General features: G+C 43.4%; 1 protein-coding gene across 4 annotated transcripts in view; it reads right to left on the reverse strand.

Annotated features, from left to right (window-relative positions):
- Positions 1-19,159, reverse strand: part of CDK6 (cyclin dependent kinase 6) — a 129,659-nt gene that overhangs the window by 55,258 nt on the left and 55,242 nt on the right. For all 4 annotated transcript variants that reach the window (XM_014066494.2, XM_014066576.2, XM_014066727.2 and 1 more), the window contains exon 4: positions 16,137-16,304. In XM_014066494.2, coding sequence (XP_013921969.1) covers positions 16,137-16,304 — 168 coding nt within the window. The remainder of the gene's footprint in view (positions 1-16,136; positions 16,305-19,159) is intronic.

Here is a 19,159-nt window from a genome sequence, read left to right on the forward strand (position 1 = left end):
CCACCACCACCAAAGAGGTGCCAAACTTTAGGACTGTTACTAAAACACCTAGTCTGAATACCATTGGACATTTGCGAAAGGGAGAGGAGAGAGGGAGAAGAGAAAAGCACTGGATTTACATGGGGATATTCATATCTGGCTTTGCTTACACTGTAACGATTTGGCTTTAGTAAAAGTATACCTTTTGCTACAAATGGAGTCGAGATCTTTCTTTCCTAAATGCTCCAGTTGGGACAGGCTTGACATTTACATAATAGTTAATTTATTCAAGAAAATAATACACCTGAAATATTCTAGAGTTCAACAAAAGGCACTGGAACATACTATAAAGCTATTGCATTGTAAGCAAACTACTAATTATCTGGGAAGTAAGAGTTTGTTCCTTGGATTTAGTCTAAGCACCCTCTTCACAAACGATTGTTTTTGTTTTCCACCATTCCTGACCTAATTCAGAAGAAACCAAAGAAATTAAGTATAAGCAGATCAATAGATTTCTTGTCTTCTATATTGTTATCAAGTTAGTATTATTATTTAACCTGCTATACAGCACACAAAACTTCATTTTTTGTATTTTTAATTAGTTTATCAACAAGAGATGTACTGCTGTTTTGTAAAACAGCCTTCTTAATATGGTGCTCTTCAGATAAGTGGTACTCTCAGAATTTCCAGTTAGCAGCAGTTTTCTAAATAAAAATAATTCATAAAACTCAAAAAAGATTCACATGTTTACTCGGTTTATAAAATTAAGTTAATATATTAATAATAGGTATATTTTAATTCTTCTTTACATTCTCATAAATCTTTATTTAAACTTGGCTTAAGGTAAAGAAAAAATTATTTTTCCCTTTCACTTACCTGTAACCATTTTATTTCAATGCCCAGCTTTTTGTTGGCTATTAACTAATTTTTTTAATGTATGTAAAATGGATTTTACATATAATTACTTATTGAACTGCTCAATGTACCTTTATTATGTTTCACATTCCAATTGCTTATGGAGTTTCCTTCCGGATAATTATTTTGTACAACTGATTTCTGCAAGATTCTGAATAACATCTTACTCTCAGTGGTCTTGGGATGTTTTGGTGTTCCATATAGGATTGTAATTGGGCTTTCAAAATACACATGTAAAACTTTTATTATTTGGCAAGGGTTAGTGCGGCCAAAAATGTATTTTAAATGTCTACTGTGATGCATGGCGAAAATTCCTTATTAGATGTATTAGTTCATTATAGGTGTCATGGTGGCGCAGTAGTTAAAGTGCAGTGTTGCAGGCTAACTCTATCCCAGAGCCTGAAACTCAATCCTGACAGGTTCAAGGTTGACTCAGCCTTCCATCCTTCCAAGATTGGTAAATTGAAGACCGAGATGGCTGGGGGCAATATGCCAACATTGTAAACCGCTTATACCAGTGGTTCCCAAAGTGGGTGGTACTGCCCCCTGGGGGGATGGGATGACTTAGAGGAGCACTAAGAGGCAAGGGGGCGGCAGAGGGGGGCTAAGAGGCAAGAGGGAGTCACAGGGGGGCGCTAAGAGGCAGGGGAGGGGGACAACAGAGCAGCCAGGAGGAGGGAAAACCTTTTTCTTTTTGCCAAGCTATTTCTTTTTTTCACAAGGAGAGAGGGAGGAAGTCAGAGAGGAAAGGAGAAAGAGGGAGAGAGAAGGGGAAGACAGAGAGGTGAGAGAGAGACAACTGAACTTTACTTCAATCAATTCAATTGTCAATTTAATGGGTTTATATGCCGCCCTATCCCGGGGGACTCAGGGCAGCTTACAAATACAAATGAATAAAATAACACCCAGGGGAAGATACAAACAATACAAACAGTTTAAAAACCCAACATACAACCGATTTAATTGGGGGTTGAAAATGATTTGAGTCAGCAACTCCAGGCCTGCCAGAACAGCCAGGTTTTGGTGGCTTTTTGGAAGGCCGCAAGGGTGGGCAAGGTCCGGATCTCTGCTGGTAACTCGTTCCACAAAGCTGGAGCAGCTACAGAAAAGGCTCTCCCCCGAGTGGTCGCCAGTCGGCATTGTCCGGCCGACGGCACCTGGAGGAGGCCTAACCTGTGAGTTCTTATCGGACGTTGGGAGGTGTGTAGCAGGAGACGTTCTCTCAGATATCGAGGTCCAGTGCCATGTAGGGCTTTAAAGGTAATCATCAGCACTTGGTAGCGCGTCCGGAGACTAATAGGGAGCCAGTGCAGCTCGCGGAGGATAGGCATAACACAGGTGTACCGAGGTACACCTGATATCACTCGCGCGGCTGCATTCTGGAGCTGCACTCTCCGAACACTCTTCAAGGGCAGCCCCATGTAGAGTGCATTGCAGTAGTCGAGCCTTGAGGTGACAAGGGCATGAGTGACCATTTGAAGTGCCTCCTGGTCCAGATAGAATCGCAACTGGTGTACCAGGCGAACCTGGGGAAAAGCCCCCCTGGTCGCAGCTGACAAATGATGTTCTAAAGTCAGCTGCGGATCCAGGAGGACACCCAAGTTGCGAGCCCTCTCTGAGGGATGTAAGCTTTCACCCCACAGGCTAATGGGACCGGACTATCCTTGGGAGGAAACATCAAAAGCCACTTGGTCTTGTCTGGATTGAGTGCCAACTTGTTTACTCCCATCCAGACCCTAACAGCCTCCAGGCACTGGCACATCATTTCCACTGCTTCACTGAGTTGGCACGGGGCGGACAGATACAATTGAGTATCGTCCGCATATTGGTAGTACTTGATCCCGTGCCAGAGAATGATCTCACCCAGTGGCTTCATGTAGATGTTAAATAGGAGGGGGGACAGGACCGAACCCTGTGGCACCCCATATTTGAGGGGCCTAGGGGTCGACCTCTGTCCACCAACCAACACTGATTGCGACCTGTCATAGAGGTAAGAGGAGAACCACCGAAGAACGGTGCCTCCCACTCCCACCTCCCCCATTCTTTGAAGAAGGATACCATGGTCGATGGTATCAAAGGCCGCTGAGAGGTCAAGAAGCACCAGGATAGAGGACAATCCTCTATCCCTGGCCCGCCAGAGATCATCGGTCAGTGCGACCAAAGTAGTTTCGGCGGAGTTACCAAGTCTGAAACCCGAAGACTGGGGGGAGGTGGGAGTGGGAAGGGATCGAGAAAAGATGTTAATTATATCAATGGAAGAGATAGGAAACTGCATTAGTGATATATATGTCAATGCGTTGATTTGTACTAAAAATGTGTAGCTTAAAGAAGTTATAATCACAAATATGTAAGTTAAAAGTATGAAAAATGTAAAGTACGTGTGGATGACCTTTGCATGAGTTGTACTGGGAAAAATAAAAACATTATAATAATAATTAAAAAAAAGAAAATGATTCCCCAAAGAGGTAAAAGGCTACATTTTGCTAGAAGCTCCTTGTTGCATTTCCAACATCATATTTGGTGGAATGTGGCTTCAGTGTGGTCATCCAACTTCTCTCCAAGCAAAGAAATCGATTACAGATTACTGAACGTAGTGATTTAAGACTTCTGCTAAGTGACTGGTTTCACTTCATCAAGCCCATCCATCACATTAAGAATTTACTGAACAGTGAAGTAGTTACTAAATTTTACTGAGTTTACTAAGTTACTAGTTACTAAGGTTCTTGATAAATAACTATCAGACTTTGAAAACCTGATATCACTGGATCATGTTCAACAATTTTGTTGAATTAACATTAACTAAAAAGGTTTTTAAATTGGATTTTGAATAAATGTGAAATTAATTGTTATAGTTTTGAATTTTACTATTACTATCTTCCTTCCGTCATGCAAACCGCCCAGTCACATGACACCCCCCCAGCCATGCCCACCAAACCACACCCACAGAACCGGTAGTAAAAAAATTTGAATTCCACCACTGGGTGGGGGGCTCTGAGGATCAGTTTGTAGCACCAAAAGGGTGATGGACTGAAAAAGTTTGGGAACCACTGGCTTAGATAGTGCTGTAAAACAGTATGAAGCAATATATGTCTAATGCTATTGCTATTATATTGTATTTAATTTATAAATACATTTTAAATTATAAAATAATTTATAAAAATACACATTATAAAAATTGTTTAAACAATTATCATTTTTAAAATAAATTATTATAAAGATAGAGGAATCCCCTTCTAGCTGCTTGTTAGATTCTCGGAAAGAACCAGACGGGAGGCGTCTGAGGTAACCGTAAGTATAACACGTTTATTACAGGCAAGAACAAACAACAGGAATAGACCGGCAGCCTTCCTCTGTCTGACAGCTTTTTATATAGAGCTGTCAGACAGGAGAACCAATAGCCGTGCATCTGACAGCCCGGCAACTTGCAGGTCGCGCCTGATTGGCTAAGGCGCGCCTGGCTGTTGCCAAGCTGTCATTTGTAAGTCCGTGGACTTACTTGGGATTCAACACTCTTTCCCCCCCCCAGCGAGGGCGCATGCGTCAGTAATGGCGCATGCGTAGTCGCGCAGGTAGGAGGGGGGACGGTGGACATGCACAGAACGCTGCAGTTGGAGAGGCGGCGCTGGAGGGTAAGGATGTCCCCGTGGGAGCTCCTCCCAGCAGGAAGTGGAGCTCCAGGTGACGTCAACGCTGCGGCCTAGTGGAGCAGGGGGCACGGCTGGGAGTGGCGGTGGAATTTGAACAGGCCGGTAGGCAGCCAGGGGGTGGGAAAGGCCTGTGAACGGTAGACCTAACTGGGCGGAAGAGGGAAAAGCGGGGCTGGATTGAGGGGCTGCAGGAAGCTGGGGGCGGATGCGACCCAGTGGCCCGGGCAGGATGGCCTGAATCTGGGAAGGCCAGCGGAGGCGCGATGTGATCAAACTGTTGCGGGTCCAGGGCTGGCTGCGAGGCGTCAGTGGCCGGCCTCTGCGTGTCAGGTTGAGCTGGAACCTCCGGGAGGTGGCGGCGCCTTAGTTGATCCAGGTGGCGCTGCCACTTGCTGCCATCCGATAGGTGGGCCCTGTAGGAGACGGGTCCGGTTACCTCGGTGACGGTGGCAGGCACCCACCGAGGGTCCTCAGAGTAATTACGTGCCCAGACCAAGTCCCCGGAAGAGAAGAAACGGGAGGGATGCCCCAGGTTGCCAGGCTGAAGTTCTGAATAGAGGGGGTGTAGTCTATCCAGGGTGGTCTGCAGTCGACGACCCATCAGCAGCTCCACGGGACTTTGCCGTGTGAGTGGGCAAGGTGTGGAGTGCTGTGCCAGTAGGTAAGCCTCCACCTGTGCATGCCAGTCGCCACGGTCCATGCGGCCCAAAGCTGGCCGGATGGTAAGGGGCGAATGGGGCATGGCGGATTCCTTGGGCAGCCAGGTAGGACTGGAAGACTGCGGATGTGAATTGCGGGCCGTTGCCGGACACCACAGTGTCCGGCAACCCATGGGTAGCGAATAAGCGTCGCAGAGTCCGCACCGTACTCTCCGCTGTAGTGGAGCACATGAGGACTAGCTCCACCCAGCGCGAGTAGGCATCCACAGCCACCAGGAATACCTGGCCGTGGAAGGGACCCATGAAGTCAAGGTGAAGGCGGGACCAGGGCCCGCAGGGCATCTCCCACTCCCGGGAGGAGATGGGCGGGACACCTGGCACAGGTCACATCTGCCGACCCAGGCCTTGATGTCAGCGTCAAGGCAAGGCCACCATACGTAGCTCCGGGCCAGCGCCTTCATGCGCGTGACCCTGGGGTGATCGGCATGGAGCCGCTGGAGGACCTGGTGGCGGAGGGCCAAAGGGATGACCATGCGGTCTCCCCAGAGAAGGCAACCGCAGTGGAGTGACAGCTCCATCTGACACATTTTAAAAGGGTGGCAGTCAGGAGGGATGCCCCCGGTAGGCCAGCCCCTCAGGACCGATGCCATGATCTGGGACAGGACAGGGTCAGCGTGCGAGTGGGTGGCCATGTCAGAGGCTGTCAAGGGAAGGTCCAGCTCTGTGATGGAGAGGACAGAAAGGCAGGGGACCGGCTGGGGTCAGAGCAGGGAAGAGGGCAGCAGCTGGCATTAGCATACCCTAGATGCTTGCCCGGACGGTAGCACAGTGCGTAGGAATACGCGGCTAGGAACTCCATCCAGCGGGTCATCCTGGGGGACAGGATGGGAGGGGTCGGCCTATCACCGGCCAGAAGCACAAGGAGAGGCTTGTGGTCAGTGTAGAGCGTAAAGTGCCGACCGTAAAGGTAATCGTGGAACTTTTTAACCCCGGACACCACAGCCAGAGCCTCCTTGTCGATCTGGCTGTAGTTCCTCTCAGCCGAGGAAAGTGTCCGGGAGTAAAAAGCTATGGGGGCCTCCAAGCCATTGGGAAGGACATGGCTCAGGACCGCCCCCAAACCCACGGGGGAGGCGTCACACGCCAAAGTCAGGGGCATCTTGTCACTATACTGGACTAAGACTGCCTCTGACGTCAGCAGGGATTTGACAGCCACGAATGCATGCGCTTCGCGGCTGCCCCATTGCGAGGCCGCGGATCGGTCGAGCAACCAATGCAGCGGCTCAGCTAGTGACGCCTTGTGAGGAAGAAATGGCGCGTAAAAGTTTAAAAGGCCGAGGAACGCTTGCAACTGCACCTTGGAGGTAGGAGTGGGAGCGTTCCTGATGGCCGAACTTTTGGAGGGGGTGGGGTGGATTCCCTGGGCGTCAATCAAGAAGCCCAGGAACTCCACTTGGGGCACAGCAAAGGAGCACTTGCTGCACTTCAATTTGAGACCCGCGCCCCTAAAACGGTCGAGGACCTTCTGGAGAACTTTGATGAGTCCTGAGTGGCTGTTTGCAGCGCTCAGGATGTCATCGAAGTAAGGGACAATGCTGGGGAGCCCATGGAGCAAGCGCTCCATGAGGCTCTGGAAGATCCCCGGGCAACGGAAACGCCAAATTGGAGGCGGCGACAGCGGAAAGCCCCACGGTGGGTGACGATGGTCTGGGCAGCCACCACATCATCATCCACCGGGAGCTGCTGGTAGGCCTGCGCCATATCCAGTTTGGAGAAAATGCAGCCCTGCCCCAAGGAATGGAGCAGGTGCTGCACGACAGGGACTGGATGTGGGTTTGCCTGAAGGCCAAGGTTGATCATTGACTTGTAGTCGGCGCAGATCCTGATGGACCCGTCGGCCTTCACGGGGATCACTATTGGGGTCTCCCAGCGTGAATGGTCAATGGGCTCCAGGATGCCCTGCGCCAACAGCTTATCGAGTTCGGCGTCAACCTTAGGCCTCAAGGCAAAAGGCACCCTGCGGGCCTTCAGCCGGATGGGGGCAACCTGGGGGTCCAAGTTAAGGGAGATAGGGGTGCCCTTATATTGCCCAAGTTCCCCATTGAAAACGTCGGCGTAGTCCTGAAGGACAGCTGCCACATCAGGGGGCGTGTCCGCCACAGCATGCACCCCTGTCAGGGATAAGCCCAGAGAAGTGAACCAGTCAAGGCCTAAAATAGAGGGGAGGGGCTTTTGAACAACTAGGACAGGGAGAACAGCACAATTGCCCCATACTGAACCCGCACCCCATAACAGCCCAGGGTCGGAATGTTAGTCCCCTGGTAGTCCTTTAACAAAGTGTCCGAGGGAGATAGCTGGAACTTGGAGACTCACGGGGACAGTCTGGTGAAGGTGTCCCAGGAGAGGAGTGACCTGGAGGAGCCCGAGTCGACCTCCATTAGGCAGGGGGAACCTTCAATAGAAATGTTGATGGAGATCTTCTGGATACCCACGGAGGCGAGGTGGACCGACACTGCAGGGGTGGCAGGGACGGTTCCACCACAAAAGCGCGTAGGACAAAATCGCGCTCGACAAAAGCGCGCTGTGACGTCATCACAGCGCGACGAAAAAGTTCGAAAAATGTAAAAATAAAGCGAAAACCTTACCCTAAGCCCCCCAAACCTAACCCTAAACCTAACCCTAAACCTAACTCTTAACCTAACCCTAAACCTAACCCTAAACCTAACCGTTAAAGTAACGAAAAACCTAACGCTAACCCTTAACCTAACCCTAACACTAACGCTCTAAAGCTAACCCTAACCCTTAACCTAACCCTAACCCTTACCCTAACCCTAACCCTAACCCTTACCTTTATGTGAATCGGCTTGCTTTAATTTAATTTTTATTAATTTTTATTTGAATTTTTCGATCTTTTTCGTCGCGCTGTGATGACGTCAAAGGCGCGATTTTGTCGATCGCGCTTTTGCCGTCCGCGCTTTTGACGGGTCACGGGCAGGGACATCATCCGCCAGGGCGTAGCAATTGTCACAGTGGGCTGGCAGGCGTCTGGCCGGTTGGTTCTAGGAAGGTGCTGGGGAACCGTAGACTGGAGGCTGGTCGGCTTGAGGCAGAGGTGGCAAGTTGGTGGCCCTTCTTGCCGCAGCAGCAGCAGACGGCCGTCTTGAAAGGGCAGGCTGCCCGGGCATGAGATCTCTGCAGCTGAGACAGGCGGCGGCAGCGGCAGGAGCACGAATTGAGAAGGCTGTTGTGGCTGAGGGATGGCCCTCAGTCGATCGACCTGCGCCTCGTAGAACTGGTCCGGCAGGGGAACCAGTTCATCGATGAGATTGGTGATATCCGAAGGTGGCGGAGGCAGAGAGGCAGGAGCCGGTGGGGCAGAAAGGCAGGCTTGGCAGCCAAAGCGGGTGCGGAAGGCAGGTAGCGGGCCATCTCTATGGCGGACAGCTCCGTGAGCTCTGCGGCCCTTGCCTCGTCGAAGGCAAATGTAAGCGTGATGTTGGTCTTGCCGAGAAGACGCCGTCTGAGAAAAAGGTCCTTAAGACCACAGACAAACTGCTCAGTCAAATTGTCCTCCAGGTCAAGGAAATCACACTGAGCGGCAGCGACTCGTAAGGCCTGAGGAACTGATTTACTGAGTCAGTCGGCTTCTGAACGCACCGGCGGTATGCAAACCGGCGCGTAATTTTGGATGGCGTTGGGGCATAATGGGCTTGGAGCCTCTCCATCAGTTCGTCCCACGACAGATCATAGACAGCCCGAGGGGCCGCGAAGGAGTGGGCCGTCACGAACATTTCGGGTCCCAGGCGGTCAAAAAGAACCCGCACTTTCTGGCTTGCGAGTATCCCTGATGATTGTTAGCAATTAAGAAACACTTGAACCGCTCTAAAAAGGTGGCCCAGGATTCGCCGGCCACTCCGAAAGAAGCGAAAGCGGGCATTCCGGCCATGTCGAGTAGCGGCTGAGGTGAAGCGAAGCGCGGAAGATCGTCCGGTCATTGGGCGGCTAAAAAAAAATTGTTGCTTGCCCTGTAGGTCCTACTCAGAGCCTGGAATCCCACCAGCTCGTCACCAGTGTTAGATTCTCGGTAAGAACCAGGCGGGAGGCGTCTGAGGTAACCGTATGTATAACACGTTTATTACAGGCAAGAACAAACAAAAGGAGTAGACCGGCACCCTTCCTCTCTCTGACAACTTTTTATATAGAGCTGTCAGACAGGAGAACCAATAGCCGCGCCTTTGACAGCCCGGCAACTTGCAGGTCGCACCTGATTGGCTAAGGCGCACCTGGCTGTTGCCGAGCTGTCATTCGTAAGTCCGAGGACTTACTCGGGATTCAACACTGCTGCTGTTCAGAAATGTTAGGTCTCTACTTCCCCAAGTGCCTACTATAACATCTGTGATGCTGGCTGCAGATTGGTAAATTTTAAAGAAATCCCAACATTTCAGGATCACATCAAATTATAGAAAGCAGAAATTTGGAATATACTGGGCTGCAGGAAACTATTTATGATCACTAGCAACCTCCCCTTGCTCCAAACTGAGTAAGAATGGGGGGAGGGGGAAAGACAGTGACAAATTAATTAGTGTTCCAATGTTGTACCACAGGGATTACTTGATCTATTCCTTCTCCCATCTAATTCTCCTTTGGGGTCTCCAAAGTCCCCAAACAAATTAACCAACCTGGTGTGTTCTTGAGAATGGCTATTATCATGGGATGAGATTATTCATTTTCATTAACACTTATTCGTTAACATTAAACATTAATTATTATTAGCGCTGTATTGATAGAAGTTTTTTAGACAAAATTATCTTGTTCTAAATATAATACTAATATGCTACATTGCCTCAAAGAGAAAATGTAAAATTACAATGCATGCAAGGATTCTCTAAATTTCCTGCTCCTTACCCCAAATCCAAATAGAAAATTGAAATTGAAAATTGAAAACTGAGCTTTCTTTCACAGTCTAGTAAAAACTAGCTTTCTGGAACTGGGATATGTACGGACTTTGGTCCATTTAACAAGGTCAGACTGTTTATTCTTGACTAAATTCTTTCCCACTGTAAAAAGGTACTTTGAAATGCCACATTCCACAGGCAGCGCCAGTAAGTCACTGAAGCATATTTTCCCACAAGAACTGATACGATAGGGAGGCCTTTACTTATTTAAAATTTCTGCTGCTTCAGTGGCATAAGGTAGAGAAAACATGTAGTGTCACAAATAGTTGAAAGTATCCATGAAGTTTTTGAAATGGTGTATTCCTTAGTGAATGCAATGGAATGCCTACACAACAAATGGTGTATCTTCAATAAAAGAAAATAATAAAATGCAAATAAATTGCGTATTTACACACTGTAGCATGTATGCCATTCAGCAACATAAGATTGCCTACTAATACTCTGTTTGATATATTTTAATTATGCTGCCTTTTCAATGTTTAAGGTGCTTTGCATTTGAAAGTTTTAATATAAGTGGGTAAACCAATATAAGAAAAGTATTCACTTATTGTTTTCAATTCTTATCCAAATAAACATAAATATGCTATATGATAAAAGCCCACAGCAAGCCCAAAACAAGAATAAAATTATCCCTGCCATAAACAATCTGAATATTTTAAAGCAATATATTTTTTATTAAACCAGTATTTTACCACTGCACTGCATATTAAACTCATATCAATTAGACTCATTAACGTCTTTTGAAGTTGCATTGAAGTCTTTGTGCATAAAAGCAAACAATAACTCAGCTTTCAAAAATGAATTGAATAGCTATGAACTTTGACGGCCATGTGACTGCCTCTGAAGACACTCTGCTGGGAGATTTCTGGGTTTCCTTGTACAGTGATTTGGCCATTGTGAAAACAGACTGTTGGACTTTATAAAACAATACTGTTATCTTACCTAGTTATGTTTCTTCTCCAAAGGCAAAATTAAATGATATAAAAATGTTATTAACCTCCTTGACTTGAACATTTCTTTATTTACTTACCTATTTCTCTATTTCTCTACCCAAGTTAATACACCCCTAGAAATCTGGATACCTATTCAAGTAGAATACCTACTCAAGGATGTAATAACAAAACACGTTCATGATATTTGAAGATGAATGAAAGGGAGGTGAAAAAGTTTTAATAACCTCTGTTGGCATTGGGTTTTCTGATCTTAGCAAAAGAGTAAGATGATCCTTTCCCATGGATTTCAATTAAAAGGGACAAAAATTAACATTTCTACTGATATACTTTCATTCACATTTTACTCAGGAAGAATATGTGAATTTTGTGCATATGACTGACTTTCACTTATTCAAGCAATAGTTATTGCCATTTTAAATCCTTTGAAAGACAAGTTTGAGACTCCATTATGCACTTGAAGTGTACATATTGAAGATTACATTTATTGAAGATACCTCTAGATATTTATAATTAGTTTTGAGTTGGAAATACAATCTACATCTCTATTTTTTCCCTATATTGTAGAACGAGCATGTGCTAAAATCTTGTTCAAAATCAGATGCAATGATATTATCTAGTTGGGTAAGTGAACAATCAGGCACAGAGAACACCAAGAATTCACAATAGCTAAATATATTTTCTTACATATACTCTTGAGGGTCTCCACTACTTACTCACCTCCACTGAAAATGTTGTCTATAAAGTCATGCTCTTTGCTAACAAATCGGCAAAATGAGGGCAGGTAATTATCTTGTAAGTGCTAGGTTTACGCAAAAATCTTTGCTGAATAATTCTGTCAAAGGCTGTTTGAAAATCCAAACACACCATGTTAAGAGGTCATTTCTACTACATGCCTGCTAGCATTCTTTTTTTAAAAAAACAGAAGATTGCTAAAACAGGATTTCCCTTTCAGAATCTATGTTGATTTTTCTTCAGAAAGGTGTGTTTCTTTATGTGCCTAGTTTGATTATTGCTTCTATCAATTTGAAGAATTAATCAGTGGAACAACTTGCTTCCAGAAGTTGTGAATGCTCCAACACTTGAAGTTTTTAAGATGTTGGATAACCATTTGTCTGAAATGGTATAGGCTTTCCTGCTTAAGCAAGGGATTGGACTAGAAGACCTCCAAGATCCCTTCCAACACTGTTATTCTATTCTATTCTATTCTATTCTATTCTATTCTATTCTTAGTCTATTCTAAACCAGCAAAGAAACAAAAAATGTCCCCGAATAAAGCATAAAACCATATGCCAGATGAAAATACTTCTTTTAAAAGGCCTTCTGCAAGGCCTTTGCTCCAAGCTACTTTTAAAATCCTGTTCACAAATATCAGGGTCAACATTACAAAATGTGGCAATGAGGATGTTTACAAGAATCTGATTCACGAAGCATGTAACTTTAGTATTGCATAAACTACCTCAGTTTTTGATTAAATATTAATCAGAAATAAAGAAATAGTTGATTAGCCATAAAACCACAAATGATTTAAGGCCAGTTATTTGAAGATCAGTTTCTCTTAAGGAGACTACCCCAACTATTACAACTATCTTCTTTGTCTAGGTATAGCTAGCTAAGATAAAGCTTTCTAGGCAATGAGATAACAAGATATATAGAATTCACTCTTTCTTTCTTTTTAGAGTTCATGCAAATGGCTAAGGGAGTGATGACTAACCTTTTTGGGCTCCCGTGCCAAAAATGGGGGGAGTGCAGGGGGGTCGTGCATGGGCGTGTAACACCCATAATGCTATGTATGTGATATGTGACCCCCCACACACACACGCATGAGTGTGAGACCAGTGCTCCCCCCATGCTTGTGGCACTTTTGTTTGCCCTCCCCAGGCTCCAGAGGCTTTCTAGGAGCCTGGGGAGGGCAACAACAGCCCCTCCGCCCCCCGGAGGCTTCAGGAACTTCCCTGAAGCCTCCGGAGGGCAAAAAACATTCCTACGGGGAACCCAGAAGTTTGGTGATTTCCAGTTTGCTTGTAGGGCCTTTTTTTGCCTCTGGAACCTTCAGGGAAGCCTCCTGAAGCCTCCGGAGAATGAAAACGGCTCTACGGACAAACCAGAAGTTCATTCCCGAACTTCCTGTTTTCCCATAGGACCAGTTTGGGGAAAAACGGCCTCAAAAGAAGGCCGAAGTCAGCTGGCCGGCGTGCAACGCCTCGAGTGTCCTAACAAATGGCTCTGGGTTCCACCTGTGGCACACGTGCCATAGGTTTGCCATCACGGGGCTAAGGCATTCCTATTTTGCTAGACAACATTTAAAATGTGGATTAAACCTTGTAACATACCGTTACAAATGATTTTAATTGTCTGTTTAAAAGGTCTCCTTGTTCCTGTTCCAGCAGCTAGTCCAATCCCTGGCTCTCACATATGCTATCTAACTGATAATCATCTAAATGACAAAATATATAACTTCTAAAGAAACAAGGTATAAAGCTGGAACTGGCTGATATTTCAGTAAATAGCAATAGCAATAGCAGTAGACTTATATACCGCTTCATAGGCCTTTCAGGCCTCTCTAAGCGGTTTACAGAGAGTCAGCATATTGCCCCCAACAATCTGGGTCCTCATTTTACCCACCTCGGAAGGATGGAAGGCTGAGTCAACCCTGAGCCGGTGAGATTTGAACCGCTGACCTGCTGATCTAGCAGTAGCCTGCAGTGCTGCATTTAACCACTGCGCCACCTTGGCTCTAGAAATAATTCTTAGAGCTTCTCTAACTGCATTTCTCTTTTCTGCTGTAGGAATAACATGGAGTTCTCATTTCATTTAATCACAGCAAAAGGCTTCCCAAGAGTCTTTTTATACCATCATTGTGTATGCATTCTTGTACAACAATTTATCTTGAGAGACTCACGATGTTTTATATCTTCTTCCATGTTAAAGCAATTATTTCAAACTGTGATGAGACTAAGTTAATTTTTGGAGGAGAACCCAAAGGTGCTTTTTCAAGAGGCAAGTGGACTTTCTTTGCTTTTCCTTGAAGACATTTTGCTTCTCATCCAAGGAACTTATTCAGAAGTCAAAACTAAAGAAGCTTCTTGGATGAGAAGTGAAACATCCTTAAGGGAAATCGAAGAAAATCCAATTACCTTTTGAAAAAGCAACCATGATCTGGTAGATTGAGCATATTCATAGACATTTTGGAGGAGAACATCTTGATTCTTAAAGTTAGCATTAAATACCTTATTTTGGGAAGCTCTGATAATCTCTATTTTCAAAATGTTCAGGAAATTTTTAGAAAGGATTATGGAGAAACCAAAACTTTAAAAGTTCTTATGTAGGATATGTAATTTTACTAGATAAATATATCTGATTTATTGTTAGTTCTCCAGTTCTATAGGTTACAAGGTATAGATCTGAATCTCTGAATCAGCAGAGTTTACCACTGACCCAAATCTCTGAATTATTTATAAATGTTTGTAAATTTAGAATCAAAATGCAAACATGCAGCAGAATGCTTCAGTATAGTTTGGGATAATTTCAGCAAGTGATGTTACACGGTTACTCTCTAATTCCTGGATCTGATTCTGAAGAACCTAACTATAAATAGGAATGCTTTTATAATTTACAACCAGTATGCAAGCTTTCTCAGCTGGAAGCTTTATTCTGTATTTATTCAGTATTCTGAATCCTGTTACAAATGACTTTTATTTGCTTTTAAAACATAGTTGTTGTTTTCTAATTTTCATGTTCTTGGTCTTTTTCTTGTCTAAGGAAGGATTAGAACCTAGGCCCCCTGTTCCTAGTCCACCACTTTTTCTTATCAATATTCTGCCTTTGCTCTCTAATTCCTCGTCTAATTCATGGCATATAACACTTCAGCAATAAGTATGCCAAGAGGAAAACTCAAGCGGCAATTGGGAAAGTACACTGAATTGCACTTAAACATTTAAAAATGCATTTCTTATTAGCATGCTCACCTAAAGATTACTGTAAGACCATTTCTTATCATTCTATTTTTCTTATTCAATTTTGCTTTCTTCAGACAAATCTATAAACTCGTGCATTTTATTTCTGTATTTTCTGTGTTAATCTTTTTTAATATGGTGGTTATTTTATTAAGTGTTAGAAAAAAGAAGTAGAAAGTAGAAATTGGGAAAATAGTATTATGTATATTGAACTATAATAGAACATATTATAATTACTATGTATACAAAAATGTTAGCAGTTGAAAGATTATGATTATGTATATTTTAAACTGTACTATCATTATTAGAATTGTGTGCAAAGAGCTGGGGTGGAGCAGTGGTTAGAGTACAGTACTGCAGGCTACTTTAGCTGACTGCTAGCTGCAATTCAGCAGTTCAAATCTCACATTTGGTTTCCTGTGAGACTGGGGGAGGGGAGGAATATAATGTTGCTGGTTTTTAGTAAGGTAAGTAAGATAGCCCTATTGATGTAAGTCCCAATAACTGGCAAATGTAATTCTTCCTTTCCCAAGTATAGAACTACTTCAAATAAATTACAATTTTTAATATTTTTGATATTCCATCATTAGGTATCACTAGATGCAATGGATACTAATTCTCAGTTTTGCTCCATTATCCATGCTACCTGGAAATCAAGGAAGCCCAGTATAGTTAGAGAGCATTGGGATAGTGTCATGGTCTGTGAGAATATTCTGGAGAACAGAAGGAGAACAGCCAGGACAATAGTCAGATAAGTGATATTTCAATCCACAGAAGGAATGGCAATATGGAATTCATGTGAAGAAATTTTCTCTAGTTCTGTGGAGAGTAAAGGTAGGGGAGAGGGAAATGCTTTCAGATTTGCAAGATTTTGTTACTGTAACTTACAATAAAGGTCCTATTGTTATTCACGGCATTGATTTCTTGGACTTTCTTGGCCTATGTTGAAAGACTGACAGATAGGAATCCTGATTTCAGTTTTCTCAGATATTTTTTCATACTGATGAAATTGCATCTATACAAAACCTAATCTTGGAATTAGATTTTAAAATAAGCAAAATACATTGAAACTTACCACAGAAGTAAGAGCCATCTGAAAACTATAGATTCGCGCAAGGCCAAAGTCAGCTAATTTTATTTGTCCACTGCTGGTAACTAGAATGTTTTGAGGCTTTAAATCACGGTGGACCACTCTGTGTGAATGTAGAAAATCAAGGCCTCGCAGCAGCTGAAACATCATATCCTAAGAGAAAAGAAGCAAAAATGTTATATTTTGGGATACCACATTTCATAAAGTAAGTCTATTTCAAAGTAATGGAATTAAGTGGCAAATATATCCAATGATATTATATCTACCCATACATTTTTCAAAGGGCTCACTTAAAAAAAACTATTAACCATCAATAAATCCATGTAGCTGTGTGAAGATAAATTAATGTTCAGACCCAATTTCCATATTTCATTTTATTGATTTGGTGAAAAATTCTTTAATAATGATAATGAAATGCTTAACAGTTTTATTTTCTGTTGCTTTTATGAAATTATATTTACTAGTCATTTGACAAGATAAAAGACATTTTGCATTATTTTCATTCTATGTTGAAAATAAATATGAAAATTATGGATTACACTATATTGATAATATATTCTAGTACCTTCTAATTAATGTTGCCAGATTACTCATCAAAAGATTTTTTCCTAATTTGGTTAAAGGTCATTACCGATTACATATGTCATTCTACAAATCACCTTAGCAAATAATTTTGAGAGTAACTGGCTCCATATTTTATAAATACTACAATACAATACAATAGCTGAATTGGAAAGGACCTTGGAGGTCTTCTAGCCCAACCCCCTGCCTAGGCAAGAAACCCTATACCATTCCAGACAAATGGCTATCGAACATCTTCTTAAAGATTTCCAGTGTTGGGGCATTTACAATTTCTAGAGGCAAGCTGTTCCACTGATTAATTGTTCTGTCAGGAAATTTCTCTTCAGTTCTAAGTTGCTTCTCTCCTTGATTAGTTTCCACCCATTGCTTTTTGTTCTACCCTCAGGTGCCTTGGAGAATAGTTTGACTCCCTCTTCCTTTGTGGCAACCACTGAGATATTGGTACATTGCTATCATGTCTCCCCTAGTCCTTCTTTTCATTAAACTAGACATACCCAGTTCCTGCAACCGTTCATGTTTTAGTCTCCAGTCCCCTAATCATCTTTGTTGCTCTTCTCTGCACTGTTTCTAGAGTCTCCACATCTTTTCTACATCGTAGTGACCCAAACTGAATGCAGTATTCCAAGTGTGGCCTTACCAAGGCATTATAAAGTGGTATTAACACTTCATGTGATCTTGATTCTATCCCTCTGTTTATGTAGCCTAGAACTGTGTTGGCTTTTTTGGCAGCTCCTGCACACTGCTGGCTCATATTTAAATGGTTGTCCACTAGGACTCCAAGATCCCTCTCACAGTTGCTACTATTTAGCAAGATACCACCTATACTGTACCTGTGCATTTTGTTTTTCTTGCCTAAATGTAGAACCTTACTCTTTTCACCATTGAATTTCATTTTATTAGATAGTGCCCAATGTTCAAGTTTGCCAAGATCCTTCTGTATCTTAAGCCTGTCTTCTGGAGTGTTGGCTATTCCTGCCAGCTTGGCGTCATCTGCAAATTTGATGAGTTCCCCATTTATCCCCTCATCCAAATCATTGATAAAGATGTTGAAAAGTTAAAACAGAGCCTCGGGGTACTCCACTGCATACTTCTCTCCATGTAGATGCAGTTCCATTGAGGACTACACGTTGAGTGTGGTTGGTCAGCCAGTTACAAATACATCTAGTGGTGATGCTGTCCAACCCACATTCTTCTACTTCATCTAGTAGTAGGTTATGGTCTACCTTATCCTTACTGAAGTCCAAGTAAACTATATTGACAGCATTCCTCTGGCCCACTAATTTTGTCACTTTGTCAAAGAATGCAATAAGATTAGTCTGTCGTTATCTGTTTTTGACAAAGCCATGTTGGCTTTTGGCTATTAGTTTGTTTACTTCTAGGTGTTTGCTAATTTGTTGCTTATCTTTTCCAGACTCTTTCCTGGTATTGAGATCAGGCTGATAGGTCTATAGTTTCCTGGATCTATTTTTCCCCCCTTTTTTGAAGATGGGAACCACATCAGCTCTTTTCTAGTCCTATGGCAGTTCCCCGGTGCTCAAGGATCTCTGAAAGATATAGTTCAGTAGTTCTGAGATCTTATCTGCCAGTTCTTTCAGAACCCTGGGGTGGAAACCCTGGTGATTTGAATTCATCTAGGGTAGACAGGTGCTCACTTACCATTTTCTTCCCTATTTCAACTTGTGTTCTTAATCTGATTTTTGTGGTGCTCTTTTTGATAGGTTGGACTGTTTTATCCCTTTGTGTAAAGACAGTTGCAAAAAATGAGTTAAATAGTTCTGCTTTCTCCCTGTTGCTTGTCACCTTCTTGCCACTTTCTCCCAGCAATGGACCAATTGTTTCCTTAACCCTTTTCTTTTTTTAACATGTTGGGAGCAGCTTTTTTGTTATTTTTTTACTTTTGTGTCAAGCCTTTCTTCATTGTGAGGCTTAGCTTTCCTTACTTCAACCTTTGCAGGCTCGGGCTATTTGCTGATATTCTGCCTTAGTTATGTCCCCCTTTTTTCTACTTTTTATACTTAATTTTTTTTTGTCTTTCAATTTGTCAGAGAGTTCTTTATGCAGCCATGCTGGTTTCGTTTGGGAGCTGTTATTTTTCTTCTTAGACTGAGCTTTTGTAATCTCATTTTTCAAAATTTCCCAAGCTTCTTGAGTTGTTTTCCCCTTGAGGATTCTCATTCATGGAATTCTTCCCAAGCTCTCTTTAAGTTTATTGAAATTAGCTCTCTTAAAATCCAAGTCTCGAGTTTGATTTTGTTCTACTACTTGTGTTTACATAATGTTGAGTTTCAATATTGCATGGTCACTTACCCCCAGGATTCCTATGGCTTCAACACCTTCTATCATTTCCTCTCTGTTAGTGAGAATTAAGTCTAATATGGCCGATCCCCTTCTACTTTTTGGGAAACAAAGTTTTCTACTAGGTTCAT

The sequence above is a fragment of the Thamnophis sirtalis genome, unplaced genomic scaffold (genome assembly GCF_051295495.1).
Source record: "Thamnophis sirtalis isolate CommonGarterSnake01/CBP01778 unplaced genomic scaffold, rThaSir2_p1.2 scaffold_4, whole genome shotgun sequence".
In the NCBI taxonomy this organism is placed as follows: domain Eukaryota; kingdom Metazoa; phylum Chordata; class Lepidosauria; order Squamata; family Natricidae; genus Thamnophis; species Thamnophis sirtalis.